The 17,357-nt window shown below is 47.1% G+C and overlaps 3 protein-coding genes across 5 annotated transcripts; 1 reads left to right on the forward strand and 2 right to left on the reverse strand.

Annotated features, from left to right (window-relative positions):
* Nucleotides 1-453: 453 nt before the first annotated feature.
* On the reverse strand, nt 454-2,694 carry LOC119352156 (subtilisin-like protease 4). Its single transcript, XM_037618877.1, has one exon. It carries the CDS (start codon nt 2,692-2,694, stop codon nt 454-456), a length of 2,241 nt encoding a protein of 746 aa, XP_037474774.1.
* Nucleotides 2,695-3,664: 970 nt separating this feature from the next.
* On the reverse strand, nt 3,665-5,896 carry LOC119352157 (subtilisin-like protease). Its single transcript, XM_037618878.1, has one exon. The coding sequence runs from the start codon at nt 5,894-5,896 to the stop codon at nt 3,665-3,667; it is 2,232 nt and encodes a 743-aa protein (XP_037474775.1).
* A 550-nt stretch (nt 5,897-6,446) lies between these two features.
* Nucleotides 6,447-10,663, forward strand: LOC119356778. 3 transcript variants are annotated; one of them, XM_037623763.1, is made up of 5 exons: nt 6,448-6,581; nt 6,667-6,730; nt 8,095-8,112; nt 9,243-9,336; nt 10,144-10,663. In XM_037623763.1, the coding sequence occupies exons 1-5, from the start codon at nt 6,549-6,551 to the stop codon at nt 10,277-10,279; spliced, it is 345 nt and encodes a 114-aa protein (XP_037479660.1). In that variant the 5' UTR covers nt 6,448-6,548; the 3' UTR covers nt 10,280-10,663. The 3 variants fall into 3 exon arrangements, 1 of the variants encoding a protein (XP_037479660.1); XR_005172040.1 differs by lacking the exon at nt 9,243-9,336 and having other exon boundaries at nt 6,447-6,581; XR_005172039.1 differs by lacking the exon at nt 9,243-9,336 and having other exon boundaries at nt 6,450-6,581; nt 6,667-8,112.
* Nucleotides 10,664-17,357: the final 6,694 nt, after the last annotated feature.

A 17,357-nucleotide genomic window follows, 5' to 3' on the forward strand; every position in this document is an offset into this window, starting at 1 on the left:
AAATTATTTGCCGAGTGTCTTACAAAAATAACACTCGGTAAATACCCTGCTTTTGGTGTTAAACACATAGGATTCTTTAATCTTGATTGTAATTTTTCTTCTTGGCTGATATTCCTTTGTTTTGTTGTCTTTTTAATTTTGTCAGATCAGTGTTTACATGGCTTATACTATGACCTGTATGATATAAATGATACGCATATTACCATGTAAAAAAAAGTTCCTATTTCAAGTATTGACCTCAAAGAATTTTTGGGGACATAGATCAATTTAAACATTGACGGCTACTTCCTCTGATTCAAAATAAGTGTTATGGTTTTGGTCGTATTTGAACCAAAATCACGGCATTTATTTTGGATCGGAGGGAGTACATTTTAATTCCAGCTCCCGCGTGTCTGACGCTAAGCAACAACTGACGTTGCAGAAGACGATGTTAGTTATCCAGTAGACCGGGCTCTATTCTGCGGCAAAGGTGACCGAGATGGGGATCCTCACGGTGTGCTTCTCCGACACCCACAGTAGGGCGCCCTGCACCGCCGTGGCGCTGCTGTTGGTCGCCCACACGAATATTTGTAACTTCTGCACTTGGTCCGCCTCGGTGAACAATAGGGAGCTCGGGAAAACGCCGACGCTCACAGGGCTGTCTGCCGGCATGTCGACCTGATGGTGGTACGTGGCTGGCACCTCTCCGACGTTCTTCACAGTGCGGTCTACCTCGATAACAAACGTCGGGCTCCATGTCTGTGGGAACCTCAGCGAGATCGATGGGTAGTTTAGCTGGTACTCTCGGATCACCTTGACGGCCGAGCAGTCCACCGCCCGGCGCGCGATCACCGAGACTTGCTGGTTCGTATACATGCCGCATAGGTAGCCGATGTAGTCTTCGGCGGCGGCATCGAAGACCAGGCCGGGGTCCACGGCCTTCTCCTGATTGACATGGCCGGCCCCGACGGCGAAGAGGTCGGCGGTCTTGTGCTGCTCGTCGAGTATCAGCGTGCCGGAGCGGTCGGTGACGTCGGCGGTGGTCATGATGGCGGACTTGATCGCAGCCGGCGACCAGTCGGGGTGCTTGCTCTTGATCAGGGCGGCGACACCAGCAAGGTGCGGCGTCGACATGGACGTGCCGGAGAGAATGTTGAAGGTCGGCCTGAGGTCAATCGACGGTGGGCCGACATGGAACGGCCACGCCGCGATCACGTTCACGCCCGGGCCCGTGATGTCAGGCTTGAGAATGCCGGGGCTGTGGACGCTGGGGCCACGGGAGGAGAAGTAGGTGATGACCGGCGCCGGCGACGTGCCGAGGACCGTGCCTCTGAAGGAGATATTGGCCGTCGGGTTCGGCGTTGACTTGATGTAGTTCTTGATCTCCACTCCAGCAGCATAGCTGACTCGCGAGGCCGGCAGGACGTGCGCGACCAGGGACGTGATGTAACCCTGGGAAAACTCGTTGGCCAGAATCATGCCTGCGCCTCCGGCCCTCAGCACCTCGGCTCCCTTCTCCACCGGCAGGACGTTGCCGCTGTCGCATAACACTATCTTGTTCCTGACGTCAAAGCCGTCCAACGAGCCGTTGCCGCAGAACTGGGCGGAGGGCGTTGAGTTCGCACCGGGGTAGAACAACGGGGCAGCCACCGAGTTGTCGGGCTGGTAGAGCGACTCGCCGTCGAACGAGAGGTTTTCTCCAAGGATAACCTTGGCGATGATCAAACGGTCCATGGTGCTCGCCGCGACGGTGAGCATCCATGGCGCCTCATTCAATATTGTGGAGTTTCTCGGGCCGGCGTTGCCAGCCGCCATACTGACGAAGATCCCCTTCTCCGCTGCGGCGAACGTGCCGACGGCGACGCTATCATTGTAGAAAGGCCGCTGAGGAAAGCCGAGAGATATGGATATAACGTCGCAGCCGTCGGACACGGCGGCGTCGATGCCAGCGAGTACATCTACAACGGCACAGGCACCGCTCGCGTCGCAAACCTTGTACATGGCGACGTGCGCGCGGGGCGCGATACCGGACGCGGTGCCGTTGCCCTGCCCAAGCACCTGAGCACCCGGCACGGCTGATCCTGCGGCGGTGCTAGATGTGTGCGTGCCGTGCCCATTCCCGTCGATCGGCGACACGGGGGCGGCGCCAGGAGCACTGGGGTTGCCGCTGGTGATGAAGGTCCGAGCACCGATCAGTTTGTGCCCGTTGCACACGGAGCCGTTGAAGTCGCACCTCCCCTTCCACTTGGCCGGCGGCGGCATCATGCCGAAGCCGCTGAAGGAGGGGTGGTCGGGGAAGACACCGGTGTCAAGCACCCCGATGATGACGCCTTCGCCGGAGCCGACGGACAAGTTCCTCACACCCAGCGTCGTGTCCAGCCCGAGGAACTGCGACGTGTGCGTCGTCTGCACGTGGTAGATCACGTTCGGCACCGCGGCGACAAACCCGGGCATGGCGGAGACGGTTTTGAGCTCCCGCCGCGTCAGCTGCGCCGCAAAGCCGCTCGCGACGTGGTGGTAGGAGTGCAGGAGACGGCCATGCTCGGGGAGGAAGGACTGGTGCCACGCCTTCAGGTCGTCAATGGTGGCGAACGGGCGGTTCTCCTGGGGCTGCACGTGGATGACGTACGTGCCGAGCTCGTCTCCGGCGGTGACAATGGCGAGGAGGAGGAAGGCGAGAAGGGAGAAAAGCAAGGACAGCTTGAAGCTTTCCATGACTAATGTACGTGGTCTGGCATGTCCAGTGCGTGTGCGTGCATGGTCCTTATACACGCCGGGCCCCTTTCTTGTTCTATCTGGAGGTATTGTTGTGGTCGAGAGTTTGAGACAAAGGAGCTTTGGAGCTGGGACATGGTGATGGATGATTGGGTACACTGCTTGGGAATTCACGTTCGGCGGCATGCAAAGACAAACCGATCGAGGGTGTCATGGACACTCAAACGTATCATTTGAAACAAAATTTTTGTCAAACAAGCTATATGTTTGTTCTTGTACATTAGTGATTTCTATAGCATCAATTTTGCATTAGCGAGCCTGTGGATCACTAGCATCGCTCTCCCTTTCCATTCTTCACCGACCCACTTTAAAAATCCACATGTCTTATACCCCTATGATGGGACAAAATGGACAACATGTCGCATACCAAATGAACAAATTCCTCGAAAAAATTGAATTTTCATTCTAAAGCTCTTCTGAGCAGATCAGAAACCTATAGCCGACATCAAATCCATCCATGCAAACTCTATCAACTGGGTTACGTAGGTGCCCACGGGACTCCTTTTGCTCTATCCCATAGAACTCAAAATTCTGCTCAGACAGCGGAATACCCCCATTCGAACTTGGAGAGGATTTTAGTGTCCTGACATTAATTCTAGGTACAATCAAGGTCATATGCTAGCTAATGTGAGCTGATTGAACAATAGTTGCTTCTCAATTGATTTGATTTGACATTTGAGATCTGGCTATAGCCAGGCAATGCCACGGCCGAACAAACACAGAGTGGAACACAAATAGAGTAGTCAAGACCCTCGATCGGAACCTCAGATTGGCAAATGCCATGGCTGGCATACAAATCAACTCAAACATGTACCCTTACATTTTTATTCCCAACCCATATTACTGAAGCCTGTCGATGGAACGTAGTTAAAAAAACAAAAGGAAAGTAGTCAAGTGGATCGAGGAAGCTCTAGTGCTGTGAGGGGAACATGGCCGAGACGGGGCTCCTCACGGTGTGGGTCTCTGACACCCACCGGATCGCGCCCTGCACCGCCGTTGTGGTGGCATTGAGCGGAAACACGAGCACCGTGAATTTCTGCTCCGGCGTCGCGTGGCTGAACCAGAGCACGCTCGGAGTAACGGTGACGTTCACGAAGCTGCCCGCCGGCATGTCGACGTGGGCCTGGTACATCGCCGCCTCCGCCTGTCCGACGTACTTCACCGTGCGCTCCACTATCACTGGAGCCAACGGGTACCAGTCCGGCACGAACGACACCGAGATCGACGGGTAGTTCAGCATGCTTTGCGGGATCTTCTGGACGGTCGAGCAGTTGACTGACTGGCGCGCGATCACCGAGACCTGCTGGTCCGTGTACATGCCACAGAGGAAGCCGATATAGTCGCCGGTGGCAGTGTCGTAGACCAGACCGGGGTCCACGGCCTTGTCCGGATTGACATGGCCGGCGCCCATGGCGAAGAAGTCGGCGGGCTTGTGCTGCTGGTTGACGATTGGCGTGCCGGAGCGGTCGGTGACGTAGGCGGTTGTCATGATGGCGGACTTGATCGCGGCCGGCGACCAGTCAGGGTGCTTGCTCTTGATCAGCGCGGCGATACCAGCAAGGTGCGGCGTCGACATGGACGTGCCAGAGATGATGTTGAAGGTCGGTGCGGTTGACACGTTAAACCATGTCGGCGGGCCTACCTTGAACGGCCACGCGGCGAGCACGCTGACGCCAGGGCCAGTGATGTCCGGCTTGAGGATGTCCATGTTCTGGGTGCTAGGGCCACGGGAGGAGAAGGAGGTAATCGCCGGCGCCGGCGACGTGCCGAGGACCGTGCCTCTGAAGGAGATCTTGGCCGTACAGTTGGGCGTGGACTTGATGTAGTTCTTGATCTCCACTCCGGCGGCGTAGCTGACGTGCGACGCCGGCAGGACGTGCGCATCGGCGAGCAAGCTGTAGCCGTCGATGAACTCATTGGTGAGAATCATGCCGGCGCCTCCGGCTCTTAGCACCTCGATGCCCTTGTCAACCCTCCCAACATCGCCGCCACGCTCGCAGAGCACTATCTTGTTCTTGACGTCGAAGCCGTCCAGCGAGCCGTTGCCGCAGAACTGGGCCAAGGGCGTTGAGCTCGCGCCGGCGTACACCAACGGGGCCTCCACGGAGTCGGGCTGGTAGACCGACTCGCCGTCGAAGGAGAGGCCATCTCCGAGGATCACTTGGGCGCTGATCAAACGGTCCATGGTGCTCGCGGCGACGGTGAGCATCCATGGCGCATCATTGGACAGCGTGGTGTAGTTCGGGCCGGAGTTGCCGGCCGCCATACTGACGAAGATGCCCTTCTCCGCCGCGGCGAACGTGCCGACAGCGATGCTGTCGTGGTAGAAGGGCACCGACTCTCCGCCGAGTGACATGGATATGACGTCGCAGCCGTCGGACACGGCGGCGTCGATGCCGGCGAGGATGTCCACGCTGGCGCATCCGTCCTCGCTGCAAACCTTGTACATGGCGAGGTGCGCACGGGGCGCCATCCCGGACGCGGTGCCATTGGCCTGGCCAAGCACCTGAGCGCCCGGCACGACGGCTCCGGCCGCGGTGCTTGACGTGTGCGTGCCGTGCCCTTCCTCGTCGGTCGGAGGCCCGCCGGAAGAGCTACCCTCACTGATAAAACTCCGGGCACCGATGAGCTTGTTGTTACACGCGGAGGCGTTGAAGTCGCACCTGCCCTTCCACTTGGCGGGCGGCGGCGGCATCCCTTTGCCGCTGAACGAGGGGTGGTTGGGGAAGACGCCGGTGTCGAGCACCCCGATGATGACGCCATCGCCGGACCCGACGGACGGGTTCCTATAGCCTAGAGCCGTGTTCAACCCGAGGAACTGCGGGGTGTGCGTGGTCTGCAGGCGGTAGATCACGTCCGGCACCGCGGCGACGAACCCGGGCATGGCGGAGACGGCGTCGAGCTCCCGCCGCGTCAGCCGCGCCGCGAAGCCGCTCGCGACGTGGTGGTAGGAGTGGACGAGACGGTCATTGTCGGGGAGGAAGGACTGGTGCCACTCCTTCCGGTCGCTGGGTGTGCCGAACACGTGGTTCTCCTTGGGCTGAACGTGGACGACGTACGTGTCGAGCTCTTCGATTTCCCCGGCGGCGACAAGGGCGAACAATAGGAAGGGGAGAAGCGAGAAAAGCTCTAGGCTCCCCATGGCTAATTACCTGCTCTGCTACGTTCCCAGTATGTGTGCGTGCATGGCCTTTATAAATGCTGGCTCTCGTTCTTGTTCTAGCTGGAGGCCGGCATTGCTGTCGTCGAGGCATGGATCGGGGCTAGGTTTGGAGCTGTGCTGCCGACACGTCGATCGGGAGATGTTTGCGAGGAGGACTTGCTTGGGAATTGCCGCTCCGCGGCGTGCACTAGGCAAACTGGCCAAGGATGGGAGTTAGCTATTAATAGGCTATAAGAGTGTGATGCAATGGTCCTCGTCACGTCCTTGGCGATCCAACATCAAGTTAGCTACATTTCAAGTCAGCTGACTTTTTAGTTTTGGTTCAGTCGAATTACTAGTCATTGGATTTTGCTTTGAGATTTGTGCCTTGTTTTTCTTTTTCCTGTGTTAGCTGGTCCAGCTGGGCTGCGTCGAAATCGACTGATGCTTTGTTGTGGTTCAGTCAATTCTGTGTTCGGGCTCGTTCTGCTTTCGGGTGCCCGTTTTCTGATGGTTCGGCTCCCGTTAACAGGCTGCCAGCCCAGCCCGTTGCTGTGGATACCGAGCGTCGGCCGTTCTCGTCTCTTATCTCCTCGCTTCTAGTATCCTGCCAGTCACTTTCCCCTCTCAGTTTCAGTCTCTCTTCTCCTCCATGTGTCGTCTCCTCTTCCTATGCAGAGCTAGGGTTCGTCGAGTTCGTCCTCTCCTCTTCCTATCTTGTTCTGCTTTAGTTTCTGAAGAGACTAAGATCTTGCTGTTAAAATTTGCAGGATTTGCATCTCGACGTTTTTCTTGGTTTAGGAGATCTCCTTTGGTGCTTCTGCTCTTTTCCAGGTATATTTTTTTGTCTTGAATCTTCTTTCTGAGTAGTTTTTGGTCAGGGTTTCTTGTTTAGCATGCTATCTTGTGTAGCATGCTTTCTCTATTGATTCTGTTTTCTTCAGATCTGTTCCAATGTCTGCCAGGTTAGGGTTCTTTTGTTGTTGGGGTAGTACAAGTAGATCTTTATGGTTCTTGTCTATCATGTTTCAGTTAGGGTATCTGTTTTCTTCAGATTTGATCTAATTTTTGCCTGATTAGGGTTTCTACAGATATGTGTTTATGGTGGTAGTACGAGTAGTATGGTTAGGGTTCTTTGTTTATCATGCTTAGATTAGGATTTTCGTTGTGTTTATATTTTGCTCTGACTGTTGGCATGTTAAGTTTACTTTTGAGATTTGATCTGATTTTTATTTAGTAAGGTTTTTTTTCATTAATCTTAGATATGTATGTCTTGAAAGGTCAAATCCTTTTTGTTTATATTGTTAATCTAATGCTATTCATAGGTCGTGTTACTATTGGCCGTATTTGATTTCGTGAGTTTTTGCATGCAGTGTGTGTATGCTCTATGTTATGTCAAATCCTTAAAGTTTTTTAACTATCTTTTTGTTCTTATATTTTTTATTATGCTGATGTTTTTATTTTTAGTTCCTGTATTTGTAATATTTTTGTACATAGCTTTTTTAGTATACTGGTGCTTGTAGTTTTTGGTCCCTGCACTTATAATATGCTTGTTCCTAGCTGGTATAGCATGGTTGTATTTGTATTTGTATTTTTGTAAAGCAATTTGCTTGTATTGGATTTCTGCAAATTTTAAAGGGCGCATGTGTAGTTTAGGTAGATTTAAACTGTCCTGATAACCTCTAAACAAAAGAAATAACATAATCTTTCAAAAATGAATAAATGCCGGTGATCTTTTTCCTTCTGATATTCTGTGTGCATATTTTAATCTAAGTAGAATACAGTTAAGTGATTTGCCTAATCTTGCATGATTACTCTTTGCTTTTGAGCAACTTACGCAAATTTAGGTCCATGATCATGCAATATCTTCAATTTATATTCATGAATTTGGTTCGTTGTATTACTTACATCTTCACTTCTTTGAAGATATCTACCTAGAGTTGGAATTCAGTTTTTGAGTTTTCTTTTTTTTTATGTCCAATTTATCCTATGCTTTAATTAGAATGTATTTTTTTTGTGTTCTATAGTTCATCTCGGTTCTCCAGGTTTTTTATCCCCTGTTGGGTAATTAGATAATTTTTCCTTTTTATTTAAGTTTTATTTTTTATTTTCTGTATGTATGGTTTGCCCGTGCGCCGTGCCTGCCGTTCGAGCCACCTGGAGGATTTCCTCAAGTGTTTGATGTTGTCCTTGACAAGGATTGCTTCATGCGGATGGTGAGTTGTATCAATCATTTCTTTATAGCTATATTTTCTTTGTAGACATCAATATATCCGTATATGTTTACTTAGTTTGTGCATTTCTTTTGTATAATCATGGCTAATACGGAACTCGTTGAATTAAGGGTTCGTTCCCCATTCTTTGACTAGGTTGTCTTTGTTTGTAGTTATATTAATCATTTATTTTATAGATTGTGTTAAGGGCAATTTTCTTGTATTGGATTTGTGCAATTTGTAAAAAGGATTTTTATAGGTTGTATTAAGGATTTATGTTGTGTTTACATTAGAAGTTTTCTTTGCCAGAAAATAAAAAACATACTTTCTTTAGTTTACTTGTGTACAAGTTTTATCTGTATAAATTAGAGCTACCCATGTTTCCCTTTTGAAATACACTGATGTAAACACAACATCATGAAGTTTTAGTTCTGGTAGTTTTTGGTGAATTAACTTGTTTTAATCAGCTTGAAACTGTACTAATTTTTCCATAGTTCATCCTATGGTTTCTTCTCTTTTGGTTAACTACCTTTGTGGATGTGTATTTGTAAAAAATATGTATGTGCAAGTTTTATCTGTATATTAATGTTTTTTTCTAACCATGATGTTTTGGCTAGTATATCTAGTATGTCTAGAAATATTCAAAGATAGCAGTACCATTTGTTATTTTTTGCAGTTATTCTTTGTGTGCAAGTTTCATGTAAGCCTAGTATAATATAAATTTTTTTTTACACTAGCTTGATATTGTTCTTAAATTTTCATAGTCTACCTATCTGTTTTTTATATGTTAATTATGTTTTTGAATTGATAACTACAACATCTATTTTGTTAACTTATTATAAGAGCCTAAGTATGCATGTAGTGTACATTTATATCTCCCCAATGTTTTTGCTGCTACAAGTTTAGTTCTCCCTACTTGCAAATTTTACGGAGGTGTTGTGCCTTAGCCGTTTTCAATCAGTTTCTAATTGAACTAGGGGGGTAGATGCTACGTTTAACTTTTCTAATTACGTAGACATGCTATTTGTACTATATTTTTTTCATATGTTGCTCTTAACCAACAATTGCAAGTTTAGATTTATGTATATGCAAGTTTAGTTCGTATGAAGAAATTTTTTAATCTCTGATTTTAGGGTGGTTTTCTGCTCTACTTGTAGTTCGACAACTTGTATTACAAACAGGCGCAACTTTACTTCTTATGATTAAATTTTCAATTTCTGCCTTTAGGTGGGTGTTCTGCCTTTCTTGTAGTTCAACATTTTTTTGTACAAGTACAAACATGTTATTTTTTAGTGTAGTATGAATTTGTATTGTTCAATTCTCTGAATTTCTGACAGCAAATGTACATTCAAGTGTTCTCGCTATTTTTCTCTATTTCTGTTTACATCATTTTTTGCTGGGCACTAAAGAGACAGGATATAACTTTTCTAATTATGTGTTGTTGTTGAACAACTACAACAAGTTTAGTTCTCCCTACTTGCAAATTTTACCGAGGTGTTCTGCCTTAGCTGTTTTCAAACATTTTGTAATTGAACTAGGGGGGTAGATGTTACGTTTAACTTTTCTAATTATGTAGACATGCTATTTGCACTATTTTTTTTATATGTTGCTCTTGACCAACAATTGCAAGTTCAAATTTATGTATATGCAAGTTTAGTTCATATGAAGAAAATTTTTAAATTCTGATTTTAGGGTGGTGTTCTGCTCTACTTATAGCTCAACAACTTGTATTACAAACAGGCGCAATTTTACTTCTTATGATTAAACTTTCAATTTCTGCCTTTAGGTGGGTGTTTTGCCTTTCTTGTAGTTCAACATCTTTTAGTACAAGTACAAACATGTTATTTTTTAGTCATAAGTTATAGTATGAATTTGTATTGTTCAATTGTCTGAATTTCTAACAGCAAATGTGTATTCTGGTGTTGTCACTATCTTTTTCTAGTTCCAGTTACATCATTTTTTGCTGGGCAGTAAAGAGACATAATATAACTTTTCTAATTATTTGTTGTTGTTGAACAACTACTACAAGTTTAGTTCTCCCTACAAGAACTTTGGGCAATCGGAGGAGAAGGACATAGCATGGAAGAAATGTAGAGGATGGAGATCTATCGAGACACCAGAGGGCGGCAGTATCCGAGTTTTGTTCATGCGTCCATGGTGGCGCTGGTGATGGGGGAAGGAGGGGCAAGGAAGAAGACCTAGTTATATGTCCGTGAACTGGATCCAGATCTCTGAAGGTAGTGGGTTTGGTTTCTTAGCAGGGTCAGGCCCGTTTAATTTTGGGTTGTGTAGATGGCAAAACATCAAAAGGGGTTTCAGCGCTGGATCAGTGATGTTTTTTTTCCTTTTGGGCTGATTCGACTGACGCTTAGTTCAGGTCAGTCAATTTTCTTTTGCTTTCCATCATTCTGCTCTTCTTTAGGAATCGACTGACACAATTGTAGAGTCAGTCGATTGACTTGTAGCCGCTCCCATCCAACATATATACTTCACGGCCAAAAAGAAGGCATGCAGTTAAACTTGATATGAAAGTCTTCTTTTCGTTTAAGGTGAAGTAAGACAAAGTTCATGGGCTTGTATTACCCTTATCGGGATTGTTAAATCTCAATCGACCGAGACTAACTATACCCATGAGATCTTGTGGAGATCCGTATAAACAAATTTTAATTCTTTTTCTTTCTTCTCTATTATGTGTTCTATCACTTGATTGAGACTTTGTTAAGTCTCAATCGACTAAGATCTAGCCACACTCTATCTTTATATCATAACAAATTAGTAGTTGATGGTGATGGGATCCGGCACGTGCCCCCTTTCCCTTTGTGATGTGATTGCATAGGAATGGATATAGTTTTTTCTCGCTTTTGGCATAGCACGCCGTACTTTGGGAGGCCCACACGACGGACTATTAGCTGAGTGGTAGAGCGCACCCTTGATAACCGCGTCATTGTGCCTGGGTTATGAGGGATATCAGTCATATCGATAGTTCAATGTGCTCAAAAGTGCCCGACATGAAGATGTGTTTCAGTCCGCGCACATTGGAATGACGTACTCTTCCAGTTTGAACCAGAGTTGGCATCTCCAAGGGTGTGGGCCAAATTCAGTACCTAATTGTCCACGTCATACTCTGCTTGTCTGGCGCCCCCTACTTCTCCCTTGCTTGCATGATCCTTTTTTTTCAAACGAAATTTTTCGCTTCAACATTGATTTTCCATATAAGTAATTTAAAGATAAGTATTAGGATGCAAAAATAATTCAAAGATTAATATCACAATTCAAACATAATTTCCAAACTATATAGTTCAAACTTAAATTTAATTTAATTCATCCCAATGTAGAACCCTTGAAGTTGATGACATGCTCCTCTTCCTTCTCAGTTTCATCAAGCCCACTCATCATCACCACCGGTTCGTCGTCCGGATCGTTTTTTGATGACAAAGATTCAATAAGTCACTATAGAATTATCATCATCTGAATCCATCGTGTTTCCATGCAAATGAACAACAAATTTGTCGAAAATGACATATGCTATGTTCAGTGATTTCACCAAACACTTGGTGTCCAAGGTGTTCGGCATAGACATCATTGGTTAAGGGGCGCACCTAAGAAGAGAGGAGGGGGAGTTGGGAGACAGATTCCTCGTTCAAAGGGATTGCGATGGTGGAGGCGAGGTGGGATGCCTCCGGATGGACAATGCTGGTGATGTGAACTGACGGTGGCCATGAGATCGAGGGGACAGAGGTGGGGCAACTAGGGATTGACTCAACATGGTGGAGTGGATGGAAGGGCAAGCATAGTGACGAGGTGGAGAGGCGGGAGGACCGTAATAGCCCGGACAACAATCATGGGAGCGGTGCCAGGTAGTAGGGTGTGGGGGAGGAGGATGTGAGTGGGGAGGAAGGGGTTTGATTGGGTTCTGGGTAGTGCCGGATCCAGGAATTAAATGAATGGTGTGCACACTCCAAAAAAATTATCTAATCGAAGTGGCATACAATATGTGGAAAAAGAATTGAAATATTAGCTAAATTCAAGTCTCGCAACATTCTAGTTTAGGATATTCCAAATATGCTCAACTACGATACGAATATGTTTACATGAAACATACAAAAGAAGAAAATTACAATACTAGGAATACTACGCTTCTGCATTGCCATGAAAGCCTCACCTATGTTATCTTCACTTACTTCAAAGAACACATCCGTTCAACAAATGTCACTAAGCAATCATTCAAGAGATCATCACTCATACTATTTCCCAATTTACTTTCCACTAGATTTATTGCAAAAGATGCGACATCAGTGCCAACTTTGATGAGTAAGTGTACCAAGTCGTAAAGATCATGATTATTTGTTTCAACAAGCATAATAGAGAGCTCACCAATAATAGTTACATCTCTAAACATATCATCTCTTGTTTCACATTGTCACCAATAATACTTGTTTCAACAAGCATAATAGAGAGCTCACCAATAATACAGAGCATAGAAGTTTCACATTGTCACCAATAATACTTGTTTCAACAAGCATAATAGAGAGCTCACCAATAATAGAGAGCATAGAAGTTTCACATTGTCACCAATAATACTTGTTTCAACAAGCATAATAGAGAGCTCACCAATAATACAGAGCCTTACAAAATCCGTGCTTGATATGTCCAGGGGTAGAATTCGGCAAGTCTCGTTACCTCGAATGCATAATAAGAAGCAAACTAATTGAGGGGATTCAAAGCTGATATGGAAATAAGTAATGCCATATTAACCTCATCAAAGCAATTGTCAAGCTCGTGAATGATTTGATCAATCATACCAAGATATATGATACGTCTCCAACGTATCTATAATTTTTGATTGCTCCATGCTATATTATCTTCTGTTTTGGACATTATTGAGCTTTATTATCCACTTTTATATTATTTTTGGGACTAACCTATTAACCCAGAGCCCAGTGCCAGTTTCTGTTTTTTCCCTTGTTTCAGTGTTTCGAAGAAAAGGAATATCAAACGGAGTCGAAACGGAATGAAACCTTCTGGAGAAGTTATTTTTGGAAGGAAAGCAACCTGATAGACTTGGAGTGCACGTCGGTAAAGAAACGAGGGAGCCACGAGGTAGGGGGGCGCGCCCTCCACCCTCGTGGGCCCCTTGTGGCTCCCCTGACGTACTTCTTCCTCCTATATATATCCATATACCCTAAAACGATCGGTGTTGGAAATATGCCCTAGAGGCAATAATAAATTGGTTATGATTATATTTCCTTGTTCATGATAATCGTTTATTATCCATGCTAGAATTGTATTGATAGGAAACTCAGATACATGTGTGGATACATAGACAACACCATGTCCCTAGTAAGCCTCTAGTTGACTAGCTCGTTGATCAATAGCTGGTTACGGTTTCCTGACCATGGACATTGGATGTCGTTGATAACGGGATCACATCATTAGGAGAATGATGTGATGGACAAGACCCAATCCTAAGCCTAGCACAAGATCGTGTAGTTCGTATGCTAAAGCTTTTCTAATGTCAAGTATCATTTCCTTAGACCATGAGATTGTGCAACTCCGGATACCGTAGGAGTGCTTTGGGTGTGCCAAACGTCACAACGTAACTGGGTGGCTATAAAGGTACACTACGGATATCTCCAAAAGTGTCTGTTGGGTTGGCACGAATCGAGACTGGGATTTGTCACTCCGTGTAACGGAGAGGTATCTCTGGGCCCACTCGATAGGACATCATCATAATGTGCACAATGTGACCAAGGAGTTGATCACGGGATGATGTGTTACGGAACGAGTAAAGAGACTTGCCGGTAACGAGATTGAACAAGGTATCGGGATACCGACGATCGAATCTCGGGCAAGTATCGTACCGATAGACAAAGGGAATTGTATACGGGATTGATTGAATCCTTGACATCGTGGTTCATCCGATGAGATCATCGTGGAGCATCTGGGAACCAACATGGGTATCCAGATCCCGCTGTTGGTTATTGACCGGAGAGTTGTCTCGGCCATGTCTGCATGACTCCCGAACCCGTAGGGTCTACACACTTAAGGTCCGATGATGCTAGGGTTATAGGGAAAGTATGTACGCAGTTACCGAATGTTGTTCGGAGTCCTGGATGAGATCCCAAACATCAAGAGGAGTTCCGGAGGTAAAGATTGATATATAGGAAGTATGGTTTTGGCCACCGGAAGTGTTCCGGGCATCACCGGTAGTGTACCGGGACCACCGGAGGGGTCCGGGGGTCCACCAGGTGGGGCCACCAGCCCCGGAGGCCTACATGGGCCAATAGTGGGAAGGGACCAGCCCCTAGGTGGGCTGGGGCGCCTCCCACCAAGGCCCAAGGCGCCTCCAAGAGGGGAGGGGGCAAACCCTAGGGCAGATGGGCCCTAAGGCCCACCCCAGGTGCGCCTCCCCCTCTCCCCCTTGTGGCCGCCACCCTAGATGGGATCTAGGGCTGCCGCACCCCTTGGGGTGGGAACCCTAGGTGGGGGCGCAACCCTCCCTCTCCCCCTATATATAGTGGAGGCAAAGGGGCAGCCCTACATACGAAGTTCTTCCCCTGTTGGCACAGCCCTACCCCTCTCCCTCCTCGTCTCTCGTAGTGCTTGGCGAAGCCCTGCTGGAGTTCCGTGCTCCTCCACCACCACCACGCCGTCGTGCTGCTGCTGGACGGAGTCTTCCCCAACCTCTCCTTCTCCCCTTGCTGGATCAACGCGTAGGAGATGTCACCGGGCTGCACATGTGTTGAACGCAGAGGCGCCGTTGTTCGGTGCTTAGATCGGAATCAACCGCGATCTGAATCGCTGCGAGTATGACTCCTTCATCCGCATTCTTGCAACGCTTCCGCTTAGCAATCTACAAGGGTATGTAGATGCACTCCCCTTCCCCTCGTTACTAGATTACTCCAGATCTTGGTGATGCGTAGAAAATTTTAAATTTCTGCTATGATCCTCAACAATCGGGGAACAGAATAGATCGGGAGTTCAGCTGCCAGAAGCCTCCGTAGCCATCGAAAACCAATCTAGACCCGTTCCGGCACCCTGTCGGAGGGGGAAATCCCTCACCGGTGGCCATCTTCATCATCCCGGCGCTCTCCATGACGAGGAGGGAGTAGTTCACCCTCGGGGCTGAGGGTATGTACCAGTAGCTATGTGTTTGATCTCTCTCTCTCTCTCGTGTTCTTGAGGTGGTACGATCTTGATGTATCGCGAGCTTTGCTATTATAGTTGGATCTGATGATGTTTCTCCCCCTCTACTCTCTTGTAATGGATTGAGTTTTCCCTTTGAAGTTATCTTATCGGATTGAGTCTTTAAGGATTTGAGAACACTTGATGTATGTCTTGCGTGGGATACCCGTGGTGACAATGGGGTATTCTATTGATCCACTTGATGTATGTTTTGGTGATCAACTTGCGGGTTCCGCCATGAACCTATGCATAGGGGTTGGCACACGTTTTCGTCTTGACTCTCTCGTAGAAACTTTGGGGCACTCTTTGAAGTACTTTGTGTTGGTTGAATAGATGAATCTGAGATTGTGTGATGCATATCGTATAATCATACCCACGGATACTTGAGGTGACATTGGAGTATCTAGGTGACATAAGGGTTTTGGTTGATTTGTGTCTTAAGGTGTTATTCTAGTACGAACTCTAGGGCTGTTTGTGACACTTATAGGAATAGCCCAACGGATTGATTTGAAAGAATAACTTTGAGGTGGTTTCGTACCCTACCATAATCTCTTCGTTTGTTCTCCGCTATTAGTGACTTGGAGTGATTATTTGTTGCATGTTGAGGGATAGTTATATGATGCAATTATGTTATTATTGTTGAGAGGACTTGCACTAGTGAAAGTATGAACCCTAGGACTTGTTTCAACACATTGCAATACCGTTTACGCTCACTTTTATCATTCGTTACCTTGCTGTTTTTATATTTTTCAGATTACAAAAACTATTATCTACCATCCATATACCACTTGTATCACCATCTCTTCGCCGAACTAGTGCACCTATACAATTTACCATTGTATCGGGTGTGTTGGGGACACAAGAGACTCTTTGTTATTTGGTTGCAGGGTTGCTTGAGACAGACCATCTTCATCCTACGCCTCCTACGGATTGATAAACCTTAGGTCATCCACTTGAGGGAAATTTTCTACTATCCTACAAACCTCTTGTAACGCCCTCGATGCGGCTATATCTCCCACGTGTCGAAGCACGACTTAGAGGCATAACCGCATTGAAAGCAATGCGCAAGTGAGGTAATCTTCACACAACCCATGTAATACATAAGGGAAAGAGATACATAGTTGGCTTACACTCGCCACTTCACACAATTACAGGAATAAAGCATTACATCAACCAGATACAATCAAGGTCCGACTACGGAACCAAAATAAAAGAAGAACCCCAAATACGACAAGGTCCCGATCGCCCCAACTGGACACCAGTACTGATCAACTAGAAACGGATCAACACAAAGGCCTAGATCTGTATCGAGCTCCTCCTTGAGCTTGGTTGCGTCATCTGCACGGTCTCATCGGCACCTGCAAGCTGGTTTTGGAAGTATCTGTGAGCCACGGGGACTCAGCAATCTCGCACCCTCGCGATCAAGACTATTTAAGCTTATGGGTAAGTTAAAGGTATGAGGTGGAGCTGCAGCAAGCGACTAGCATATATGGTGGCTAACATACACAAATGAGAGTAAGAAGAGAAGGAAAAAGCACGGTCGAACAACTATGATCAAGAAGTGATCCTAGAACAACCTACGTCAAGCATTACTCCAACACCGTGTTCACTTCCCGGACTCTGCCGGAAAGAGACCATCACGGTTACGCACGCGGTTGATGCATTTTAATTAAGGTCAACTTCAGGTTTTCTACAACCAAACGTTAACAAATTCCCATCTGCCCATAACCGCGGGCACGGCTTTCGAAAGTTCAAATCCCTGCAGGGGTGTCCCAACTTAGCCCATCACAAGCTCTCACGGTCAACGAAGGATATTCCTTCTAGCGGGAAGACCCGATCAGACTCGGAATCCCGGTTACAAGACATTTCGATAATGGTAAAACAAGACCAGCAACACCGCCCGAATGTGCCGACAAATCCCGATAGGAGCTGCACATATCTCATTCTCAGGGCAGACTCAGATGAGCACTACGTACAACTAAAAACCAGCCCTCGAATTTCCCCGAGGTGGCGCTGCAAGTGGCTCTGTTTGGACCAACACTCAGAGGAGCACTGGCCCCGGG

Source organism: Triticum dicoccoides, chromosome 2A (assembly GCF_002162155.2).
Source record: "Triticum dicoccoides isolate Atlit2015 ecotype Zavitan chromosome 2A, WEW_v2.0, whole genome shotgun sequence".
NCBI classification, from domain to species: domain Eukaryota; kingdom Viridiplantae; phylum Streptophyta; class Magnoliopsida; order Poales; family Poaceae; genus Triticum; species Triticum dicoccoides.